At 43.2% G+C, this 22,129-nt stretch overlaps 1 protein-coding gene across 1 annotated transcript in view; it reads right to left on the minus strand.

Moving 5' to 3' along the window:
• Window positions 1-22,129, minus strand: part of Pde8a (phosphodiesterase 8A) — a 130,878-nt gene that overhangs the window by 43,586 nt on the left and 65,163 nt on the right. Inside the window, exons 2-3 of the mRNA XM_052159720.1 lie at window positions 7,299-7,355; window positions 5,537-5,727 (exon numbers count right to left, since the gene is read on the minus strand). Coding sequence (XP_052015680.1) covers window positions 5,537-5,727; window positions 7,299-7,355 — 248 coding nt within the window. The remainder of the gene's footprint in view (window positions 1-5,536; window positions 5,728-7,298; window positions 7,356-22,129) is intronic.

Consider the following 22,129-nt stretch of genomic DNA (forward strand, 5'->3'; position numbering starts at 1 on the left):
GAATATAGTGGCAAGTAGGCAACGCAAGTAATCTATGAGGGAAGAGCCCCAAACAGCTGGCCCATCACTGCAGGAAATAGACATGGAAGAAGCAGGAGAGGGAGCATGTCCACCCAGCCACAGCCCATCAGAGCAGTGCTAAACTGTATGTGAAGGTAGAAGTAAACACTTGACTTCCTCTAGTGAAAATGAACAACTGGCTGGAAATAGGAATGGCAGGCACAGAACCTGGCATGAAAACAATGGCCTTTAAAACTAATATTCTTGCTTTAAAAATCATGAAACTAGGAAAGAAATGACTTGACATAGTCAAAATGGATACTAGGAAGACAGATTTCAAAGTCAGAAGACTCTAAAGATCAAAAAAACTGGGGCATTCTCAGAACTACCTTTGACTACACATGATAGAAAACCCCAAACAACAGTGATATATAGATATAAATATAGAGATATAGATAGATTTTTTTTTCTTGTCAGGCATGGTGATTCACATCTTTAATCCCAGCACTTGGGAGGCAGAGGCAGGTGGATCTTTGTGAGTTCAAGGCCAGCCTGGTCTACATAGCAAGTTCCAAGCCAGGGCTATGTAGAGAGATTCTGCCTCAAAGTATATATATATATATATATAGACCGACCGACCGACTGACCGACTGACCAATAGACACACATACACAGGTATTCCTGCCTTACACATGAAAGATATACAGAGAGAACTTAGAACTGCTGTGACACTCTGTAGAACCAGCAACCTGGATTTTTCACTTTGTATTTCTCTATTATTGTCTAAATAAGATTTTGTCTTTGTGGTTTAAGATTATTTGAATGGCCATCCTGGTCTACAGAGTTCCAGGATAGCTAGGGCTATACAGAGAAACCCTGTCTCGAAAAAACAAAAACAAACAAAGATTATCTGAATGTTAGCCATAATTCTAGATATCAGGAAAAACAGTATGACCCCTCCTGTCAAGGATACTTTCTAGAATAGTTTCAATGGATAGTTACAAGAAAAGCTAAAGAAGGCAACAAACTTTTGAGGTGGCTACATGCCCTGTGAAATAGCTGAGAATTTGTTATTAGCTAAACCAGAAACATGTATTGGGGAAACTACCAGTCACATGAGAGAATTCCAAATGATTCTGATAATGGTCTCAGATTAACACTGAAGAAAAGATTACCTGGTGAAGGTTCACAGCGATCTTTATCTTCAGATCAAGATGAAGCAAGAAATTGTATGAATGTGTTGGACACTGTCCTTTTTTTTAAGGGGAGGAAAACAACTCTGTTTGTAGGGTGTGTGTAGTCCCAGACCAATGCTGGGAGCCATCCTCAGTCACTCCTCACCTTATGCACTGAGGCAGGGTCTCTCAGCAGGGTCTGAGACTCGCTGCTTCAGCTTGTTCCCGGGATCCCATCTCTGCCCTTTGAGGCCGAAATCACAGGTGGGCCATGCATACCCGGAATTTACACAGGTTCTGGGGATCTGAACTCTGGTCTTTATGCTTGTCCAATGACTTCTGTGCACACCGAGCCACTTCCCTACCCTGAGTCTGCTTTTGCTTCAGTATCCATGTGAATTCTAATTCTGCTAGAGCAGTGGTTCTCAACCCTCCCAGTGCTGAGACTCTTTAATACACTTCCTCATGATATGGAGACCCTCAACCATAAAACTATTTTTATGCTACTTCATGACTGTCAGTTTGTGACTGTTATGAGTCATAATGTAAATATCTATGTTTTGCGATGGTCTTAGATGACTCCTGTGAGTGAGTTGTTTGACACACACAAGTCCAGTGGGTAGAACTGCTGTACTAGAGCATGCCGGGTTTCTATAGGGCCTCTCCCCTTCCTCTGCTTTCCTTCATGAAATCCTCCCTTCCATTATGTAGCTATGCTCCTATGGCACCAAGGAACATTTCTTACCTCTACTGAGTACACTAAACTTATATCTTCTAAAACGTTCTGCAACATCTCACAAAAGAAACACTGCTCATGGTAAGGAGGTGGCTCATTGGCAAGGTGCTTGCCTCAACAGTATGAGTGCCTAAGCTCAGATCCTCAGGACTGAGCAAACAGGAGGGGCAGAGCATGTCTACAGCCCAGCACTCAGGGAGGAGGTATGGACTTCGGTGGCCAACGAGTCTAGTCTAATGGATAAACCCCAGGACCAGTGAAAGACCCTGCCTTCAAAAGTCAGGTGAAGTACCATCAATCCCTGTGCCAGCCTCCGGCCTCCACGTGCCTGCCCTCCCCTCTTCATCTTGTCACTCACCATTGAATGGAATGACTTTTATCCAGGCTGCTGACAGGCAGCCATTGGTTTTCTTAGCTCGCTTCACTGAATCCCAGGTGTCAGAACCACCTTCCTCTTGTCAACAGGTTTGGAATGCACTGTGTGTGCAGTGTGTCTGCTGCAGAGGGCACCGGGCCTGCTCTCTCCAGCCCTCAAACCACACCTAGAATCATGGCTTGCTGTACTGTAACTGCACAGTGTGAAGCACTGTTTCACTCTGTCCCTCCTTCCAACATGGTTGGGAAACCATGCTGACCAGCCCATCCTGACAGGACATCAGGAGTTGGAGCACATGCCTCTGACAAGCTCACAGAAGCTTTGCCACTCCTGAAGGCAACACCATGTTTCTGTAATGAGCACAACTCAGCATCTCGGGTACAGCAGACAGCGGTGGGGGAGAACAAAATCTCCTTCTCACCACCTCCCTCCATTGGTGCTTTAGCTGCAGCAACTGGTGCATGCTAAGCACAGCGTGCAGATTGCTCCTGATTAGTCTCTACAATGCAGCAGAGACCATACAGAGGCTCACTATGTAGCTTAGACTGGGCTCAAAATTCCGAATGTCTGCCTCTACTTCTTACATGGAGGATTAGAGGGAGGCATGTGCTACCATGCCCAGAGTATCAGTGTCTTAACTACCCAAAGTAGAGTCCAAAGACCGGCTCAGCACACTAGGTCTTTGCATCTGGCTCTTGTCTGTGCCCATACCTCTCTTTCTGGCTGTCTGAGCAGCAGCATGAGCACGTGCGGAGGGCCTGGGCACCCTGCAGCTCCTCCTTAGCTGCCCTTACTCTGAATGGCTTCACTGTGTGCCCTCCAAAGTCTATGCGTTATCAATGTGACAGTGCCAAGAAGTGGGGCCTTAAGAACTTTGGCCATTCAGGCTGAATGAGATTAAGGTCCTTATAAAAGAGATTTCACGGAGCCAGAGGACGTAGCCAGAGAAATGAACCTGCTAGTAATACCTTTAGCCTGGTTCTCTCAGTCCTGAGAACTAGGAAAACAATTTTTGTTCTGTGCTATTGTTGTTGTTAATACTTGTCTTTATTTTATTATTTATGTGTATACGTGTGTGTCTTGTGAGTATGTGCCATGCATGTATAGGCGACAGAGGAGCCAAGAGAAAGATTAGATTCCCCTTCCCCATCCTCCAGCTAGAGTTACAGGCAGTCAGCAGAGTGTGGTGACACACATTTAATCTCAGCAATTGGGAGGCAGAAGTAGGCAGATCTCTGTGAGTTCAAGGCTAGCCTGGTCTGCAAAGTGAGTTCCAGGACAGCCAGGGCTACATAGTGAGACCCTGTCTCTGGTACGGCACAGGTGAGGGGAGCTTTGTGGGCAGTTGGGAGCTACCTGCCCTGGGTTCAGAGACTTGGACTCATGTTTTCTGGAAGAGCAACAGGTGCTCTTAGCCACTGAGCCATCATCTTTCCAGCTGCCTAATTTCTGTTCTTTATCAACTACCTAGTCTCAAGCTTTATGTTATAGTCACATGAAACAAAGATATTCTACGTATGAATTACTTTTCTGTGCTATGACCAAACACCTGGCAAGAAACAACTTAAGGGCAAAGTGGTTCACTGTTATTGATGGTTCAGAAGCTCCCTTCCCCCACAGTGGGAATGGCCTGTGGCATGAGCACTCACAGCTGTGGCACAGGGAACTTACATCTTCCACATCAGGAAGCGGAGAGGAGAACTCTGGAGTTCAGTGGCGCTTTCCTTTTCCCCTTTCCCTTACTCCAGGACTCAGACCCATGGCATAGGACCACCCACACTCAGAGTGTGCCTTACCCCTCTCTATTAAATCTCTTTGGAAATGCCACACAGACATTCACAGAGGAATCTTACTAATGCCTTCAGCATGTCTTAATCAGGTCGGGTGGGCAGTCTATCAGTCTGAAACTTATCATCACGCTCTACAGCTAGAGCGCCAGTCCCTCGGAGGCAGGAGGCATGCTTTGTTCATCCACGTGCCTATAGTGCCATATGGAGTGTCCAGACCAAGACTTGAAAAGTAAGACTCTGAAACAGGATTTGAAAATGCTCGGGGTCCCCAATAGGGGAGCTAGAGAAAGGACTGAAGGAGCTGAAGGGGTTTGCAATCCCATAGGAAGAACAACAATATGAACCAACCAGACCCCCCACAGCTCCCAGAGACTAAACCACCAACCAGAGTACACATGGAGGGACCCATGGCTCCAGCTGGATATGTAGCAGAGGTTGGCCTTCTTGGGCATCAATAGGAGGAGAGGCCCTTGGTCCTGAGAAGGCCTGATGCCCCAGTGTAGGGGAATGCCAGGACAGGGCATTCTGATCTTAAGAGAGGCAAACCAGACAGAGGTCGAAACCAAGATGAAGCTGGCTTGAAAAACCAGCAGGGCCTACTCCTGCCCCCAGAAAATTCAGTAGGGATGACACAAATCCACACTCTCACCTCCACAAGATCAAATGGTAGAAAGCTAACAAGAAAATCCCAAGATTCTTGGCCAGGGCCTATCAGGACAAGAATATGATCAGGGAGCGTATACATAAAGGTCTGTTCTTCACTGGCCAGTCAGGCCCACTGTTCAGTTCTGGAGTTACCCAAGAGCTACCAGTTAGGAAAAGTATCAGTTTTTAGAGGGCTTGTCACATAATCACGAGGACCCCAGTTTGAATCCCCACTACCCAAGTATAAAAGCCTGGCACAGCAGCATGTGTCTGTAAGCCCAGGACTTGGGAAGGTGGAAAGAGGCAGATAGATCCCTACAATTTACTGGCCTGCCAACCAGGCTGAAAAGATGAAACAAAGGTCCAGTGATAGATCCTGTCTCAATAATAAAAACAAATGGCAAATGCAAGAAAACACCTATGTTGACTCAGGCTTCTACATATATACTTTCACATGAGCACACACATATATATCACACAGAAAGATTCTTTTAAAATAGGCTAGAAAATTAGAATCATTCCTTTTTCAAGTAATATTCAAGTGGTAGTTTGAATTAAATACATGTTGGTTTCATCTTAACCTTTGTAAAGTTTGGAATCAAGGCCAGGGCTTTGTGCCTGCAAGACATTTCTTACTGTTTTAAATAGAGCAAACAAGGCAATTAAGTAAAGATTAGTCCTAGAAACAATGAAGTTATAATGCCTTACTTATTTTGCATGCAAGGAAAGGGAGATTGAATTTAACTTAGCGTGTTTACAGGCTGCATCTACTGTCATAAGGACCAGGGGACACCGTTGCTGGACACTGGCTTACCTGCACAGCGCCTCTGCATCCATCTGTCGGGGATTTCTGTGGTCTATGATGATGATGTCATGGAGTTTGTCCTGGAAACAGGTAAGGACAGTCTGCACCTCCTTGGTGATTGTGCACTTAAACCCGGCTTTTTCACATGCCCTGTAGAATCCATTGCACTGGTTATCTTCTTTGGTAAACACTAAAAGTACCTGGATCAGAAGAGCACAAACACATTTTAAAAATCTTGTTATAACTGTCATTTTTAAAGAAGCCACAGAAAATTCTTAAACATTTAGGACACAAGTTATGAACATAACATCTGTAAATATACATTCTTTTCTTACATATAACTCAGGGACATCAGCATTCACCCACCAGTTGATGCTGAAATGTCCAGGCTGGAAGTCCAAGCACTTGGAACATATGCTTACTTCTCTTGTTGATAATGCAATTGATAGGACTCAATAAAGACTTGTCAGAACATTTTTATCTTAAAATTGATCAAAACACAAATATTTATGTTAGCAAACAGAAAATTAACTAAGTATGACAAGGCTGGTATGCTAGGGAAATGCCTCAGATGGTAAATGCAAGTGAAATACCGTTGGGACACATCATCCTTAAATGACGTACATAACAAGTGTTGACTCAAATGTCATGCACTGCCTCCATGTAGAAAAGTTAATCTGAATATGAGGGAAGATTTGAGCTCTACAATGTTACAGGTGACATGGACAGAGCCCAGGCAACCTGTGTATCTGTGCTGGTAACTGCGTGTTTTGGTGCCTGGCCTACACCACAGAAAGCCTGGGTCTGGTGCCTCTCCACTACTCAACCAGGCCTCCCAGCCAAGTCAGGTTCAAAGCATCTCTGCTTCAACCCCTTCAGGGCTAGACTCCATAGACAACAGAGGCTGTGTGGTGACGGAGCAGCCGTGCAGACAGAGGTCGACTACAAAACTGGAAGATATCCTTTACTTCCTTGAAAGTTTGCCCAGCTGTTCAAATACCACAGGAGCAAGGAGCCAAGACCACGCCTCTGTCAGCCTTCTTCACAAGGTTAAAATACAACAGCAACACAGCTCATGTGCAAGAAGTAACTTGGCTGCATTTTATCCCTTTTTAAAGATTTCTTTATTTTTGCTTTATGGGTACAGGTGTTTCACCTGCATATACATATCTGCACCACATGTGTAAAAGTGCCCACAGAGTCCCAGAAGAAAGTCAGATTCCTTAGCACTGTAGTTATAGACAGTTGTAATCAACTCTGTGTGCACTTAGAACTGAACCTAGGTCCTCTGCAAGAGCAGTAAGTTCTCTTAACCACTAAACTGTCTTTCCAGTCCCTTGATGCCAACATGGACCATATAAGACCTTGTCTCCAAAACAACAAACTTGGTGTAATGGAAGAGGCTATGTTTTAACTTTTCATTTTGGAAAAATTCAAACTTACAGAAAAGTTATGAATGACAATGTCTTAAATATTCTTCCTCTAGATTAATGAGCCCCTTGGCCTTTTGCCACTTTGGTTTTCCTTCCTCTCAATGTATCACACATGTGAGTGCATGCACAATTATACACTTCCCCTTTTATTGTAACCCTGAATTTTAACCTCACCGTGTAATCCTAAGGAAAGGGTGATAACATTGTTACCAAGTCTAAGAAATTTAACCATGACCCAGTGCTAGTACCTAAATAGAAAAACAAATTACCTTAAATATATCATTTTAAATACCCTCCTCATTAAAGAAAATTGAAATGCGATCATCACAGCATAATACCTGAAGTTGGTCTTGATGAAATCTCATGGGGCCAAACTGCACATCAGCTACCAATACCTGTAAGAAAGAGATTTGCTTATGTTATTCTCTCTCAACTCAATGTCACAGAGAGTTATCTGTGACATTGATATCTACTCTAAACTTTATACAAATATTAGCTAAGTAAGAGGAACTGCAGTCACACTTGAAAACTCCCAGGAGAAATGAAAACAGGGAAAGCAGAAGGAAATATATCTGATCTCAGGGTGGCTGTCTCCTGCCCAGTAGAACTTCCAGACAATTACTCACCCTTCCTCAGGCACAGTTTCTCACTTGTTACAAAGATCAAGTAAGATTATAAGAGTAGATACTAAATCAATACTGAGAGTCCCTATAGACCATACCCACATTTTCCTGGAGGATAATGAAATCTTTTTTTTGTTGGTTTGTATGCTTGCTTGCTTGTTTTTTCAAGACAGAGTTGCTCTGTATAGCCCTGGCTGTCCTGGAAGTCACTCTGTAGACCAGGCTGGCCTCAAACTCAGAAATCCGCCTGCCTCTGTCTCCCAAGTGCTGGGATTAAAGTTGTGCACCACCACCGCCCAGGAAGGTTAATGAAATCTTACATGCAAAATGGCACATGAATAATGCAATCTTGTAGTCAGAACAATGGATGTCAGTCACAGAAGCTTCTCTGAGAAATGGCTGACTCCTCTTTTACAGAAGCATGACAGCCTGGGTTAATCAATTCTAAACTGCAGGAAAGGCTGACATTAAACACGACACTAATACACACAGGCCTGGGGAGACAGCAGTCAGCAAAGTGCTTCCTGGAAGAGAATGAGGGCTGAGAGCTTCAGCAACTACAAAAAAATCTGGATGTGTCTGTAATCCCAAGGAGATGGAGACAGGCAAATCCTGGGGCTCATTGGCCGGCCAGATTAAGTGCTCTGCGTAAGGCCACAGGCTAGGATGCGGTGTGCTTGCCGTTATCCATTCTCTGTTTAGATCCTGACCCCAAGATGCAAACTCAGAGCCACCGGAAGGTTTGTGTAGTCTATGCTTTTCACAAAGAAACCCAAGAGTGGAAGAAGTTGGGACTGAAACACACGCACGCGCGCGCGCACACACACACACACACACACACACACGTATTCTAATACATATTCTACACTAGACTTCTATCCAGAAAGAGACAAAGCCAGGCCTAGAGGAAGAGACAGACTGAAGAATCTAATTTGGGGTTCTCTGTGCTGAAGAGATCCCGTACCGTAAGCCTCTAGGTGATGCTGTGATTCCGTATGTAGAACAACCACCCAAGAACTAGATATTTCCTATAAAGTATCTCCTGCCAACTACTCTTCTCAAGTCATAAACTAAGTAAAAAAAAAAAAAATAACAAAACCTGCTTAAGTAACCTACATATAATTGTAACTATGAAAAAGCTGATTGTCCTGGCTACTTTTACGTCCATTTGAAATAAGCTAGGTCATTTGGGAAAGATATTCAATTGATAAAATGCCTTTTTTTAAATATTTATTTTCTATATTCTTTGTTTACATTCTAAAAGCTTTCCCCTTTCCCAGTTCCCCCCCCCCCCAATATGTCCCATAAGTCCTCTTCTCTCAATCCATTCTCCTGTCTTTCCCCCTCCCTTTTCTCTGTCCTGGTACTCCCTTACAATGATGGATCAAGCCTTTCCAGGATTAGGGCCCTCTTCTTCCTTCTTCATGGGAATCATTTGATATGCTAATTGTATCTTCAGTATTCAGAACTTCAGGGCTAATTGATATCCACTTATCAATGATTGCATTCCATGTGTATTCTTTTGTGATTGTGTTACCTCGCTTAGGATAATATTTTCCAGTTCCATCCATTTGCCTAAAAAACTCATGAATTCATTGTTTTTAATTGCTGAATAGTACTCCATTGTGCATATATACCACATTTTCTGTATCCATTCCTCCATTGAGGGATATCTGGGTTCTTTCCAGCTTCTGGCTATTATAAATAAGGCTGCTATGAACATAGTGGAGCATGTGTCCTTATTTCATGCTGGGGAATCCTCTGGATACATGCCCAGGAGAGGTATAGCAGGGTCCTCCGGAAGTCTCATGCCCAGTTTTCTTAGGAACCACCAGACTGATTTCCAGAGTGGTTGTACTTTCTTACAATCCCACCAGCAGTGAAGGAGTGTTCCTCTTTCTCCACATCCTCGCCAACACCTGCTGTCTCCTGAGTTTTTAACTTAACCATTCTGACTGGTGTGAGATGAAATCTCAGGGTTGTTTTGATTTGCATTTCCCTAATGGCTAATGATGTTGAGCATTTCTTAAGGTGCTTCTTGGCCATCCAAATTTTTTACAGGTGAAAATTCTTTGTTTAGGTCTGTACCCCATTTTTTAATAGGGTTATTTGGTTCCCTGGGGTCTAACTGCTTGAGTTCTTTGTATATATTGGATATTAGCCCTCTATCGGATGTAGGGTTGGTGAAGATCTTTCCCCAATTTGTTGGTTGCCGTTTTGTCCTTTTGATGGTGTCCTTTGCCTTAGAAACTTTGTAATTTTATGAGATCCCATCTGTCAATTCTTGATCTTAGAGCATAAGCTATTGGTGTTCTGTTCAGGAACTTTTCCCCTGTGCCTATGTCCTCAAGGGTTTTCCCTAGTTTCTTTTCTATTAGTTTCAGTGTGACTGGTTTTATGTGGAGGTCCTTGATCCACTAGTACAAGGAGATAAGAATGGATCAATTCGCATTCTCCTGCATGCTGACCTCCAGTTGAACCAGCACCATTTGTTGAAAAGGCTATCTTTTTTCCACTGGATGTTTTCTGCTCCTTTGTCGAAGATCAAGTGACCATAGGTGTGTGGATTCATTTCGGGGTTTTCAATTCTATTCCATTGGTCCACTTGCCTGTCCCTGTGCCAATACCATGCAGTTTTTAATACTATTGCTCTGTAGTATTGCTTGAGGTCTGGGATACTAATTCCCCCAGAATTTCTTTTGTTGTTGAGAATAGTTTTAGCTATCCTGGGTTTCTTGTTATTCCAGATGAATAACAAGAATTCTTTTTCTAACTCTGTGAAGAACTGAGTTGGGATTTTGATGGGGATTGCATTGAATCTGTATATTGCTTTTGGCAAGATGGCCATTTTAACTATATTAATCCTGCCAATCCATGAGCATGGCAGATTTTTCCATTTTCTGAGGTCTTCTTCGATTTCCTTCTTCAGAGACCTGAAGTTCTTGTCGTATAGAACTTTCACTTGTTTGGTTAGAGTCACACCAAGATACTTTTAGCAAGTCTAAATTAGTGACTGATGTGAGAAGGCCCAGCCCACTGTAGGTGGCGCCACCCTGGGCTGGAGGTTCTTGGTGCTATAAGAAAGCAAGTTGAGCAAGCTGCGCGGGAGCAAGCCAGTGAGCAGTGCTCCTCCACGTCTGCAGAGCTCCTGCCCTGCCCTCCCTGAATGCCGGACTTGTAAGCTATAGAATAAAATAAGCCCCTTCCTCCCCAAGTGACTTTGGTCTTGGTGCTTATTGCAGTGGTGAACACTAACTAGGACACCAATAATTATGAACAACTAATTATGAACCACTGATTAAGTTCCTGATTTTTGCCTTGTGATAATTTTGTTTTTCAAAAGGAATTAGAGGAATACAGATCACTATTGCAGACCTAAGCCTGAAGAATGGAGAGCCTTCTAGAAAAGTGAAAGGTAAGGAGCCTGAGTGTTGGAGGAGGCATCTGCGGTCCTGGACAAGTCACCGTGGGATACCATGGTAACAAGGGGCACAAATAAATGCTGAAGCCAGGACAGTCAAATGACAGACCAGGGTGGATGGCAGTGTGAGAAACGTCAGACGCTTTCTACCCAAGCAATACTGCTCTGGCAAACCGTGTCTAGGATAGCTCTTTGTTATCCTCTGTAGTCAGTTTCAGTCAATTTCACTCTTAGTGCCAGCCTGCCAGACTTCACTCCATGGCAGGCAGTGTGCACAGGTTTCTGGACCAATCTGAATATAAATGTCAGGAAAGAGCATGGTCATACCTCCAAATCTCAGAAACTGGTGTTCTAATCATAACTGTTGCTTATGATCACTGACTTCTGACCAACTAGGTAGCAGTAAAAATGGTGGTGTGGGCAGATTTTTATCTATACACATTTACATTAAGAGTGGAGGGGGCTGGAGAGATGGCTCAGCAGGTAAGAGAACACAATGTTCTCACAGAGGACTTGAGTCTGGTTGCCAGTACCCACATCAGGCAAGGCAGCTCACAGCTGCCTGTGACTCCAGCTCCAGGGCATCTCCTGCCCTGGCCTCCATGGGCACCCACAACTTAAACAAGCATGCGTGCACACAATTTTTAAAAAAATAAGTATCACAGTAGATCTCAAATTATCAAACTAACTTTATATTTTAAGGAACTAAAAAAAATAATACATTACCAAAGCTTTCAGGAGAAAGGAAATAATAAAGATTAGTATAGGGATAAAGTGAAATAATAGATGATAGAAGAAACCAATAAAGCCAAAGTGTGATTATTAGGGAAAAAAACAGGTTGATGAACCTTTAGTTAGATAGACAAAGGGAAAAGAGAGAAGAGTCACATCACTAAATCACAGATGAAAGTAGAGATATCACTTCAAATTATCTGGCAATAAAAAAAGATTATAGAATACAATGAACACGATGCACCTTTATTTAATTATGGATAACTTGGATCTAACAGACACATTTTTAGAAACACAAAACTTACTGAGATTAAATCACATCCATACAGAAAATCTGAATAGACAAAAATCCTAGGACTGATGGCTTCATGAAAGAATTCTACTATTTAAAGAATTAATAACAATCTTCTTCAAAGTGTCCCAAACAACTGAAGAGACAGAAATACTTCCCAAGTCGTTCTGTAAATGTAGTATTACCTGACACCAAACTAGATAGAGATACAAGAATATCACCAATATTCTTCCAATCATAGGAACTGGATATAAAAATCCTCAACAAATATTAGCAAATGCAACCCAGTAGCATATTAAAATGGTTACATAGTGAGGATTTTGGTTTCTTTATAAACACAGAATGTTACAGTGTGGTTTCATTTTCATCCCAGCTATGGGATCCAGGGCCACCTTAGATTGTCCACAGCAGCTCCTGCTGCTCCTGCTCTAGCAGGGGCGTGATTTCACCAGCAGCAGACAGTTTCTGCAAGTGTGTGTTTGACATTGTTGTGGTTTGTCAACTAGCCATGTGCAAAGAGATGAGAAGAAGAAATTGGATATCTTGATAGCAAAGATCAAACTTTGCCCCAAGGATCTCAATGCCCCTTATCAGCAAACAATCTAACGATATCGACACCGCCCCCGCCCCTAGCCTTCTTTCTCTCCTACTTAGTGTTGGAAAGGGAGAATAAGGATGGAGAAAGGTGGTAGAAAAGTAGCCGAAAGTCTGGTTGCATGGTTATACCTGGACTGGGGGCTCAGTGGGCAAAGTAGCAGCTGCACAGGCATGAGAATCTGAGTTTGATACCAAGCACCCTCCTTAAAAAACAAAAACAAAAAGCCAACATGGCAGAGGCAAAGGCATGTGAATCTCTGGTACTCACCGGTCTAGACAAACTGATGTGCTCTAGGCCAGTGAAAGATCCTATCTCATAAGGTGAGATGTTGAGTCAGCAACCTGAGTTTGAGCCTCAGTACCCACATAAAGGCAGAAGGAGAAAGTTCAGGTTTGCAGAACTGCTCTGACACAGTTCTCAGACAGTGGAGGCCTGCCTCGCCCGTGTGCTCGTGCTCATGCGCAGACAGCAAGTGAAAAGTACAGCAAAAAATAAAGCAAACGAAATCACAGGTCCAACAGCTACTGGCTTCACATGGACACACACACATATACATGTATACACCCCCACACACACATACACACATACACACATGCCAATGATGATATATCATTCACCAAATGAGAGTTATTCTTGGGATATCAGGATGAACTAATGTATGAAAATCAGCAAATATAATGGACTAACAGAGTGGAGGGAAAATACCACATGATCATCTCAACTGATGCAGAAAAAGCATTTGACAAAATTCTAAATAAGCATCTTTTCACGACAACAGTGGCTAACTAGGAGTAGAAGAGAACTACTAGCCGTAGTGTGAAGGATGAACTCTTGCTGGCTTTTTATGAGTAAAATTTAAAGCAAGAAATGAATAAAAGTCCAACAAACAGAGACTGAGGCACCAACAATTGTAGTGGGGCTACTCAGCAGGGGTAAAGGTGGGAGGTCACCTACTCAGCAGGGGTAAAGGTGGGAGGTCACTATCACACTCTACAGGACGGGTAGTTATATAACAGAGCACTGAAAGCACCAACAGCAAAGATGTTTCTACTGCACAAGGTGGAGCAGTTACCGGATCTGTGTCCTGTACTTCAGCTGTCAGTCCCTCACAGACAATGCTTAAAGAAAAGCAGTTTAAAAGCTTAATCAGGGGGGGAAAAGCCAAAACATGATGACTGTAGCAGATGATCTGAAACCTTAAAAACAGTCATCATGTGAAAACTGTTGTTATTCTCTGACAGCAATGGAGTGAACCAGAAACTAAGAGGGAAGGCTGAGGCCTGGGGATGGACTCAGAGAGCACAGGCCTGGGCTCAGTGCTAGTTCCTAAGGAGTATACGAACAAAGTCTAAGTGAGAGCAGCAAAGCCTCGTCCCTATGACAGCTCTGTTTGTTATATGCCACACCGCTGTGGCAGCCCTGCATTGCTGTGTTTTTGAGATAGGCCCTTTAGACCATTCCCGCCAGCAGGGAACTCTCCATGTAGCCCAAGGTAGCCTCAAATGCACAATCTGCTTGCTTCAGACTCCAGAATTTTGGGATCCCAGATGTGTACCACTGCATTCTTATTCCTGTTTTTAGTTTATTTGTTATTTAAGATTTCTTTTACTAGAGCTAGAGAGATGGCTCAGGAGTCAAAAGCACTTGCCGTCCTTACTGGGGTCCCTGGTTGGGTTCCCAGCTTTGCTGTCTAGGGATTCAATGCCCTCTTCTGACCTCCATGGGCACTGCAAACACATGGCACACAGGCACATATAGGCAGATACTCGTGTATATAAAATAGAATTTTTTAATTAAAAAAGAGATTTATTTTACTGTATGTGTCTGTGTGCAGACATGCAGGTGACTATGGAGGTTGAAAGAGGACATCAGATACTCTGGAGCTACAATTACAGGTGGCTGTAAGCTGTATAACATGTGGTCCAGGTGCTGGGAACCAAATTTGGGTCTTCTGTAATAGTAAGTACTCTTAACTACTGAGCCATCACTCTAACACCCATATCGTAAACATTTAAAATATTGACTTGCACTATTCCTAAATCAGAAGGAAGTGGGAAATAAGTATATAGAGATACTTGAAAAATCATGCAACAAAATGTACAGGAAACTATTAGATTACATTCAGAGGCAATAATCACACATTTTATAGTACCAGCTTGGTGTGGCTAGCACACACCTATGGTCCTAACATTTGGGAGGACTGTGAGTTTAAGGCTATCCTGGTCTACACAGAAAAATTCAGTTGTGTGTGTGTGTGTATGTGTGTGTGTGTGTGTGTGTAATGAAAAAATAAATAAGTAAGCATATTGAGCTGTTAGATCATTAGGGCAGTGATATGGGTCAAGGGTAAAAGACACTTAATGCTGGTGTTAAGTAATGCTTATGCTTAACAACCTGAGTTCAATCCTCAGGTTCCTCGGGAATCACACATTAGAAGAAAACCAAAAGTCCCAAAAGTTGTTCTCTGACCTCCACCTGTATGCTGTGCAGTGAATTTGCTTATACACAGTAAATGACTAAATGTATTTTTTTTTTAAAGAAAAGAGCTGTTGGGTGAGTCTAGCACTGGGAAGGCAGAGGCAGGCAGATCTTTAAGAGTTGGAAGCCAGCCTGGTCTACATCACTAGTTCCAGGCCAGCCTGAGCTATATAGTAAAACCTTGTCTCAAAAATAAAAAAAAAAATTAAAAAGTTAAAGAATTCCTAGATACTGTAGGCTCTGGGTTCAATCCTCAGCATTCAGGAGAGGAGACAAGAAGGGAGGGGAGAGAGGGGAGAAGGGGAAGGGGGAGAATGGGAAAGGGGAGAAGGGGAAGGGAGAGAAGGGGAAGGGAGAGAAGGGGAAGGGGGAGAAAGGGAAGGGGGAGAAGGGGAAGGGGGAGAAGGGGAAGGGGGAGAAGGGGAAAGGGGAGAAGGGGAAGGGAGAGAAGGGGAAGGGGGAGAAGGGGAAGGGGGAGAAGGGGAAAGGGGAGAAGGGGAAGGGAGAGAAGGGGAAGGGGGAGAAGGGGAAGGGGGAGAAGGGGAAGGGGGAGAAGGGGAAGGGGAGAAGGGGAAGGGGGAGAAGGGAAAGGGGGAGAAGGGGAAGGGGAGAAGGGGAAGGGGGAGAAGGGGAAGGGGGAGAAGGGGATGGGGAGGGGTGGGGGAGGGGTGGAGGAGGGGCATGGTAGGCAGATTGGTTAAGAAAATTTTAAGAAGAAAATCAAAGTTATCAATTAACAAGATATTTAAATTCTACTGATTAGAGAAAAAGCATACATAAAACACACAGCTGGACCTGATGGCATGCCCATAATCCTAGGACCTAGGGACCTAGGAGGCTGAGGTAGGATTCAGAGTTCAAGCCAGCTCAGCCTATTCAGTGAAAAAATATACAAAACAAAATAAAATTACATTGTTAAGTCAAGGTGAGGGACAAGATAGAAGCACAGAGGCAAAGAACATGGAGCACATGACCTACTCCAGATGTTAGTGAGTAGCAATGGGAGGCAGACAAACAGGCCCGCCCCTGAGTTCCAGGCCTCTCTGCTCTATAAGCAAGTTCAGGAAAACCAGGGCTACACAGAGAAACCTTGTCTCAAAATAAGAAAAAAGGAAACAAATGAAAGCCTCAGCCTGTTGGTGAGACAGGCTGAAGAAGGTGCTGGTGGTGGTGGTGGTGGGGGGGGGGGGTTATAGCGCCCACTGCTCTTGTGGAGGACTTAGATCTTAGATTTTGTTCCTAGCACACTGGGCTCACAACTGCCTTTAATTCCAATTTCAGAGGATCCGACACCATCTTCTCACCTCTGTAGGCTCCTACATAAATGTGGTACACAAGCTCACATATACAAACATGCATTTAAAAAAAAAAGTCTTTGAAAAAGTTGGTGAGATAACTTTTAGGAAAGAAGCCCTAACTATATGGTCTCAACTTATAAAACTAACCCATCTACTAAAGTAACTGAAAAATAAAGAACACATGTTCAGACACTGTAAGGTTTTTGCAGTGTTGCTGTAAAAGGCCCATGTTTCAGCAAATCTATCTGACCACTGAACATTTTATTTACTTATAACTAGACTACATTTAGCCTTACATCCTGTCTGCAGGGAATATCCGGATCTTAGGACCTCTAGGGAGCAAAGTGTCAGTCCAGCCAGACAATCACACAGCTACTGACCCCTGTGCCCACCTCCTTCCCCACCATTACCACCTAGCAAAAAAATCACCCCCACCAGGAACTCTGATGACATCACTCAGTGAGCAGCTGTAAGTGACAGGTCCTTAGAGTAAACACCTTCCTGTCTGCTCCAGAAAAGGGAGGGGCCCCTGGACTTCCTGCATCCATCCTTTTCTCATGCCTCAAAATCAAACTGACCTAGTACTTCAGGTCACAGCTCCTTTAATCTAGGTTTCACATTTACTATTTATAATAAAATAGTCATTTTTCAAATGAATTTTAATAACATAGCTTTTATTTTATCTTTCAGCTTCAAATGTAGCTGACATTTTTAGATTGTTTTAGATAATAAAGACACAACAGTATGTTCAAGAGTTGTGTCCTGCTGGGCATGGTGGGGCATGCCTTTAATCACTGTAGCAGAGAGGAAGAAGGAGGCAAATCTCTGAGTTCAAGGCCAGCCTGGACTACAGAGCAAGGTCCAGGTCAGCCTGGACTACACAGGGAAACCCTGTCTCTAAAAACCACTACTAACAACAATAAAGAGTTGTGTCCTAGTTTGTGTTTTATTACTATGATCCAAACCATACACACGCCAGATGTGATGGTGGCTGCATACCCTTTGACCCCAGCAGCACTTGGGAGGCAGAGGCAGGTGGATCTCTATAATTTAGAGGCTAATATGGTCTACAGTTACTGTTCAGGACAGGCAAGGCTACTCAGAGAAAGCCTGTCTCAAAAAAACAAAAAACAAAAAACAAAAACCATGACCAAAGTACTTTGTGCGAAAGGGTTTAGTTCACCTTGCAGATTTCAGTCCAGCAGGATCTCAAGGCAGGAGCTAAAGTAGAGATTATAGAGCGATGCTACTGACTGGCTTGCTCTCAGTGGCTAGCTCAGCTTGCTTTATCATACAACCCAGGAACATCTGCTGAGGGGTAGAACCACCCAGTGTGCTGGGCCCTCCCATATCAACCATCAGCCAAGAAAATGGCTAACAGATTTGCCTATAGGCCAGTGTTACAGAGGCAGTTTCCTCTTCCCAGACACAAACTCCCTTGTTTGTGTCAAGTTGACAAAACATTAGTCACAAATTAATAGTTACTGAAGATGAGCGTGGTGGTACCCACCTGTAACCTGAAACATTCAGGAGGTAGGAGGATGAAGGGTTCAAAGCCAGCCTTGATTACACAGTGAGTTTAGGCCAGCCTGGGCTAAATGAGTCCTTGTCTCAAAACAAAACAAAACAAAACAAAACAAAACAAAACAAAACATCTAAAAGACTAAACTCAAAAACTGATTTAAGTATTTTTTTAATTTATGAAGATTTACTGTTTCCAGCAGGAAGGAGCAGGGCTGTCTCTGCCTCTGCGGCCTGCCTTTGGGTCCCTTTCCCCTAACTGGGCTGCCTGTCTGGCCCCAACAGGAAAAGATGTGTCTAGTACTGTGCAACTTGATGTGCCAAGGTGAGCTGCAATCCATAGAAGGTCTTCCCTCCTGAGGAGAGAGGAGGATGGGAAAGGAAGGGACACAGTGGAGGGAGGGAGGAAGGGACAGAGGAAGGGAGGGAGGGACAGAGGGAGGGACGGAGGGAGGGAAAACTGTGACCAGGATATAAAGTGAATTATTATTACTAATTTTTTTTTTGAGACAAGGCTTCTCTGTGTAGTCCTGGCTGTCCTAGAACTCACTCTGTAGATCAGACTGGCCTCAAACTCAGAAATCTGCCTGCCTCTGCCTCCTAAGTGCTGGGATTAAAGGTGTTTGCCACCATGCCCGGTGTAAAGTGAATTGATTAATTAATTAATTAAAAAATATTTGTTTTTAAAGATTGTAAGATTCAGGGCAGAAAGATGGCTGCATAGGTCAAACGCATACCCTGAAGGCCTGATGACCTGAGATTAATCCTTAGGAGCGTAGGTCAGGTAAAGGTAGAAAAAGAAAACTGAATCTACAAATTTGTCCTTTGACCTCCACATGGATGCCATGACACATAAACAAATGTACACAATTACAATTTAAGAATATGTGGTGGCACATGCTTTTAACCCCAACACTTGGGAGGCAGCAGGCAGATCTCTGTGAGTTCCAAGACAGCTAGGGCTACATAATGAGGCCGTTTCTTAACACACACACACACACACACACACACACACACACACATACCACACAGTAACACTAAAGTGTCAGAAAACAAAGATATATATTTGTATCTTAGCAATTTAAAATATTTTTGATAAGTATGACTGATTAGAAATGACAAAGATTGGGCTAGAGAGATGGCTTAGCAGTTAAGAGCACTGGCTGTTTGTCCAGAGGTCCTAAGTTCAATTCTCAGCAACTACATGGTAGCTCACAACTGTCTGTAATGGGATCCAGTGCCCTTTTCTGTCTGATCCTCTCTTCTGTCATTCAGGCATAAGTATAAATAGAGTGCTCATATACATAAATAAATAAAACTTTTTAAAAATAACAAAAATTATTATTAGTTTTGATGAATCATATCGGATGTGTTTTGATTATTTGCCTGACTTAATATTGATTATATGTGACACTACAAGGTAAAGTTACTCTGTCATGAGTTGAGGACTTGAGGCAAAAAGGGAAAGCTTCTCGCTAGATGTACGGCACACACCTGTAATCCCAACACTTGGGAGGCTTCGGTAGGATTGCCTAAAAGTCTGAGGCCAGGGTGGACTACACAGCAAGATCCAGGAGAGGGAGGGGGAGGGAGAGAGACTGGGGGGGAGGAGGGGGTGGATGAGAGGGGGGGAGCAGGTGGAGGAGAGGGAGGAAAACAAAGGATACAAGTAACTGCAATGCACTAGAAATGGCTACCCCTGCAACCGTCTCTCCTAGCCCTAGCCTGCTTTTACTTTTCCCTCTTAGCTCCCAATCACCACCGAGACAGTGTGTGTTTCCTATGCTTCGAACATAGAGACCATAGCACGTAGTGAAGGGTAACCCTGAGCTACTTCGGGATTCTCAGCCTTCAACATCCCAAGTGATCAGATTACCAATGTTAGAGACAGACAGAGGCTTCTGTGCGTGTTAGGCAAGTGCATTAACTCCACTTTAGCAATGAAGAAACTCAGGTTTAGAACAGAACAAGCAAATAACTGGGAAGCAACAATTGTAGGAACAAAACTTAATTCCGTCTGCATTTAATTTCTGTAGGTCTTTCGTGGTCTATATGGCAAGGACAAAATCACCTAATCTATATTCAGATGAAATAAGATCAAGAAACTGGCTAACAGTCCCTACCTATTTAACATACTGTAACTGAGTAGCCATATTGTGCAGAGGGGCTTTCCTAGGCTTTGGAGATCAACAGAGAACATGGCAGATAGATAATCTGCCAGTAACCACTTTGCACTCTATGGGTCATGGGCAGCTTCTAGGCTGCACTTCAGGGTATTGCATCTCAGATTTCCACTACTGGACGTTGTCATGGGATCTGGTCATCCTATAACAGATTTCCCATTGCTTTGTTGTGTGTTTGTTTGTAAAGATTTTTTATTTTATGTGTATGGGTACTTTGCCTGTCTGTCTGTCTGTGCACCATATGTCTGCCTGACTGAGAATGAGAGGTTGGGGAAGGCCTTCCTGGGACAGCATTGTGGAAGTGGGATCTGAATGACCAAGCACCAGCCAATGAAGAGTGCCAGGGAGAGGACTTATGGTGAGGCACTAGAAGCAACAAGATGAGGCCCTAGGCACGAAGAGACCATATCAAACAGAGTGTTGAAAGCCAAGAAATCTATATTTTACTCTAAATTTCATGAAAAGGTACAGGATATTATAAAGCAGTGGTATAGTCTGTTCTATTTATTATTAATTTTTCATGCAAGATATGAATCATATTCTTTGTCCTTCCATGGTATAGTCTGACTTAAGCAAAATAAAAGTCCCTTTGGTTGTGTATGGAGACCAGGCTGTTGGAAGGTAAGAACAGCGAGGTGACAACAGAGGGAGTGGAGGCTGGCCCAGCAGCTACCATGGATGGAGATGGTATGGATCTAGGGTGTGGAGATGGCGTAATCAGGACTTGCTGGTGAAAACACAGGATCTGAAACCACTGGCTCCTAGACCAAAGTTCTGATATCCAAGTGTCTCATCCTAGTAGACAGTATGAGTTTTCTTAGTCCTTGCTAGATTTACCCACAAGGTGGCACAAGAACTATCCAGAGGCAGATCCTAGAGGCTTTCCCAGGCCCTTCTCCCATACTTAACCATCCCCATCCCCTAATTCCTCTTTTCTCCATTTACCCATTACCACTTCCCCTTCAGTCAACTTAAATGGCAAATATTTACTGCAAGCCTTTTGTGTCATCTCATTCAAACTCAAATTCAAAGAACTTCACGCTAGAGTGAAGCTATTCAGGTCCTTACCCCAGAACCCACAGAGCTGAGCAAACAAGAGTGTCTGGATTAAACAGTTATTTCAGGTACTTAACTTAGTGCCTGATAATGAGTAACTGAAGGTTTACAGCAAAGACATTCTAAGAGAGTTTAGCTATGAAACATCATTCTTTATAAAAACACATTATAAGGTAGTCTATAAACACCATTTTCCTAGAAATAGTTCTTTTATAACACTAAGGCAATAACTTCTAATGGGGAATTAGAAGTTATTCTAATAAGCCATTAACTTCATAATGGGGAATATTATACAAAATGGAATCTCATCCTTAGATACGTTAATGCATTTGTTATTGGTGGCAACTAAAGATTTTCCAGAAACATTAAAGAAAAATTAGTTTTCAGAGTAAATTTTTCTAATAAGAATGAACCCATTAATGAAAACAGGAGCAGGACTATGGACAGAGACAGCAGAGCAGTTAAGAGCAATTATTGCCTTGCAGAGGACTCATGTTCCCATCTCAGAAAACCACATAATGACTCACATCATTTCTAACTCCAGTTCCAGGGCCTCCAATGCCATCTCCCAACTTCACAGACACCAGGCAGACATATGGTGCACAGACAGACAGACAGACAGGCAAAGCACCCATACACATAAAACAAAAATTCTTTAAAAACAAACACACAACAAAGCAATGGGAAATCTGTTATAGGATGACCAGATCCCATGACAACATCCAGTAGTGGAAATCTGAGATGCAATACCCTGAAGTGCAGCCTAGAAGCTGCCCATGACCCATAGAGTGCAAAGTGGTTACTGGCTTATAGACTTGCAGACCAAAAAAAGAAGAATTTACAGGTCTCCCCAGGTATGGAAGGTCCTGCTATTTATGGATTTCTCACCTAGGGAAACAGTACACAGCAAAAATAGACGATCTGGATATTGTAGAATCCTAATCACCAATTAACAAATCAGTACCAG

Source organism: Apodemus sylvaticus, chromosome 1, assembly GCF_947179515.1.
Source record: "Apodemus sylvaticus chromosome 1, mApoSyl1.1, whole genome shotgun sequence".
Classification (NCBI taxonomy): Eukaryota; Metazoa; Chordata; class Mammalia; order Rodentia; family Muridae; genus Apodemus; species Apodemus sylvaticus.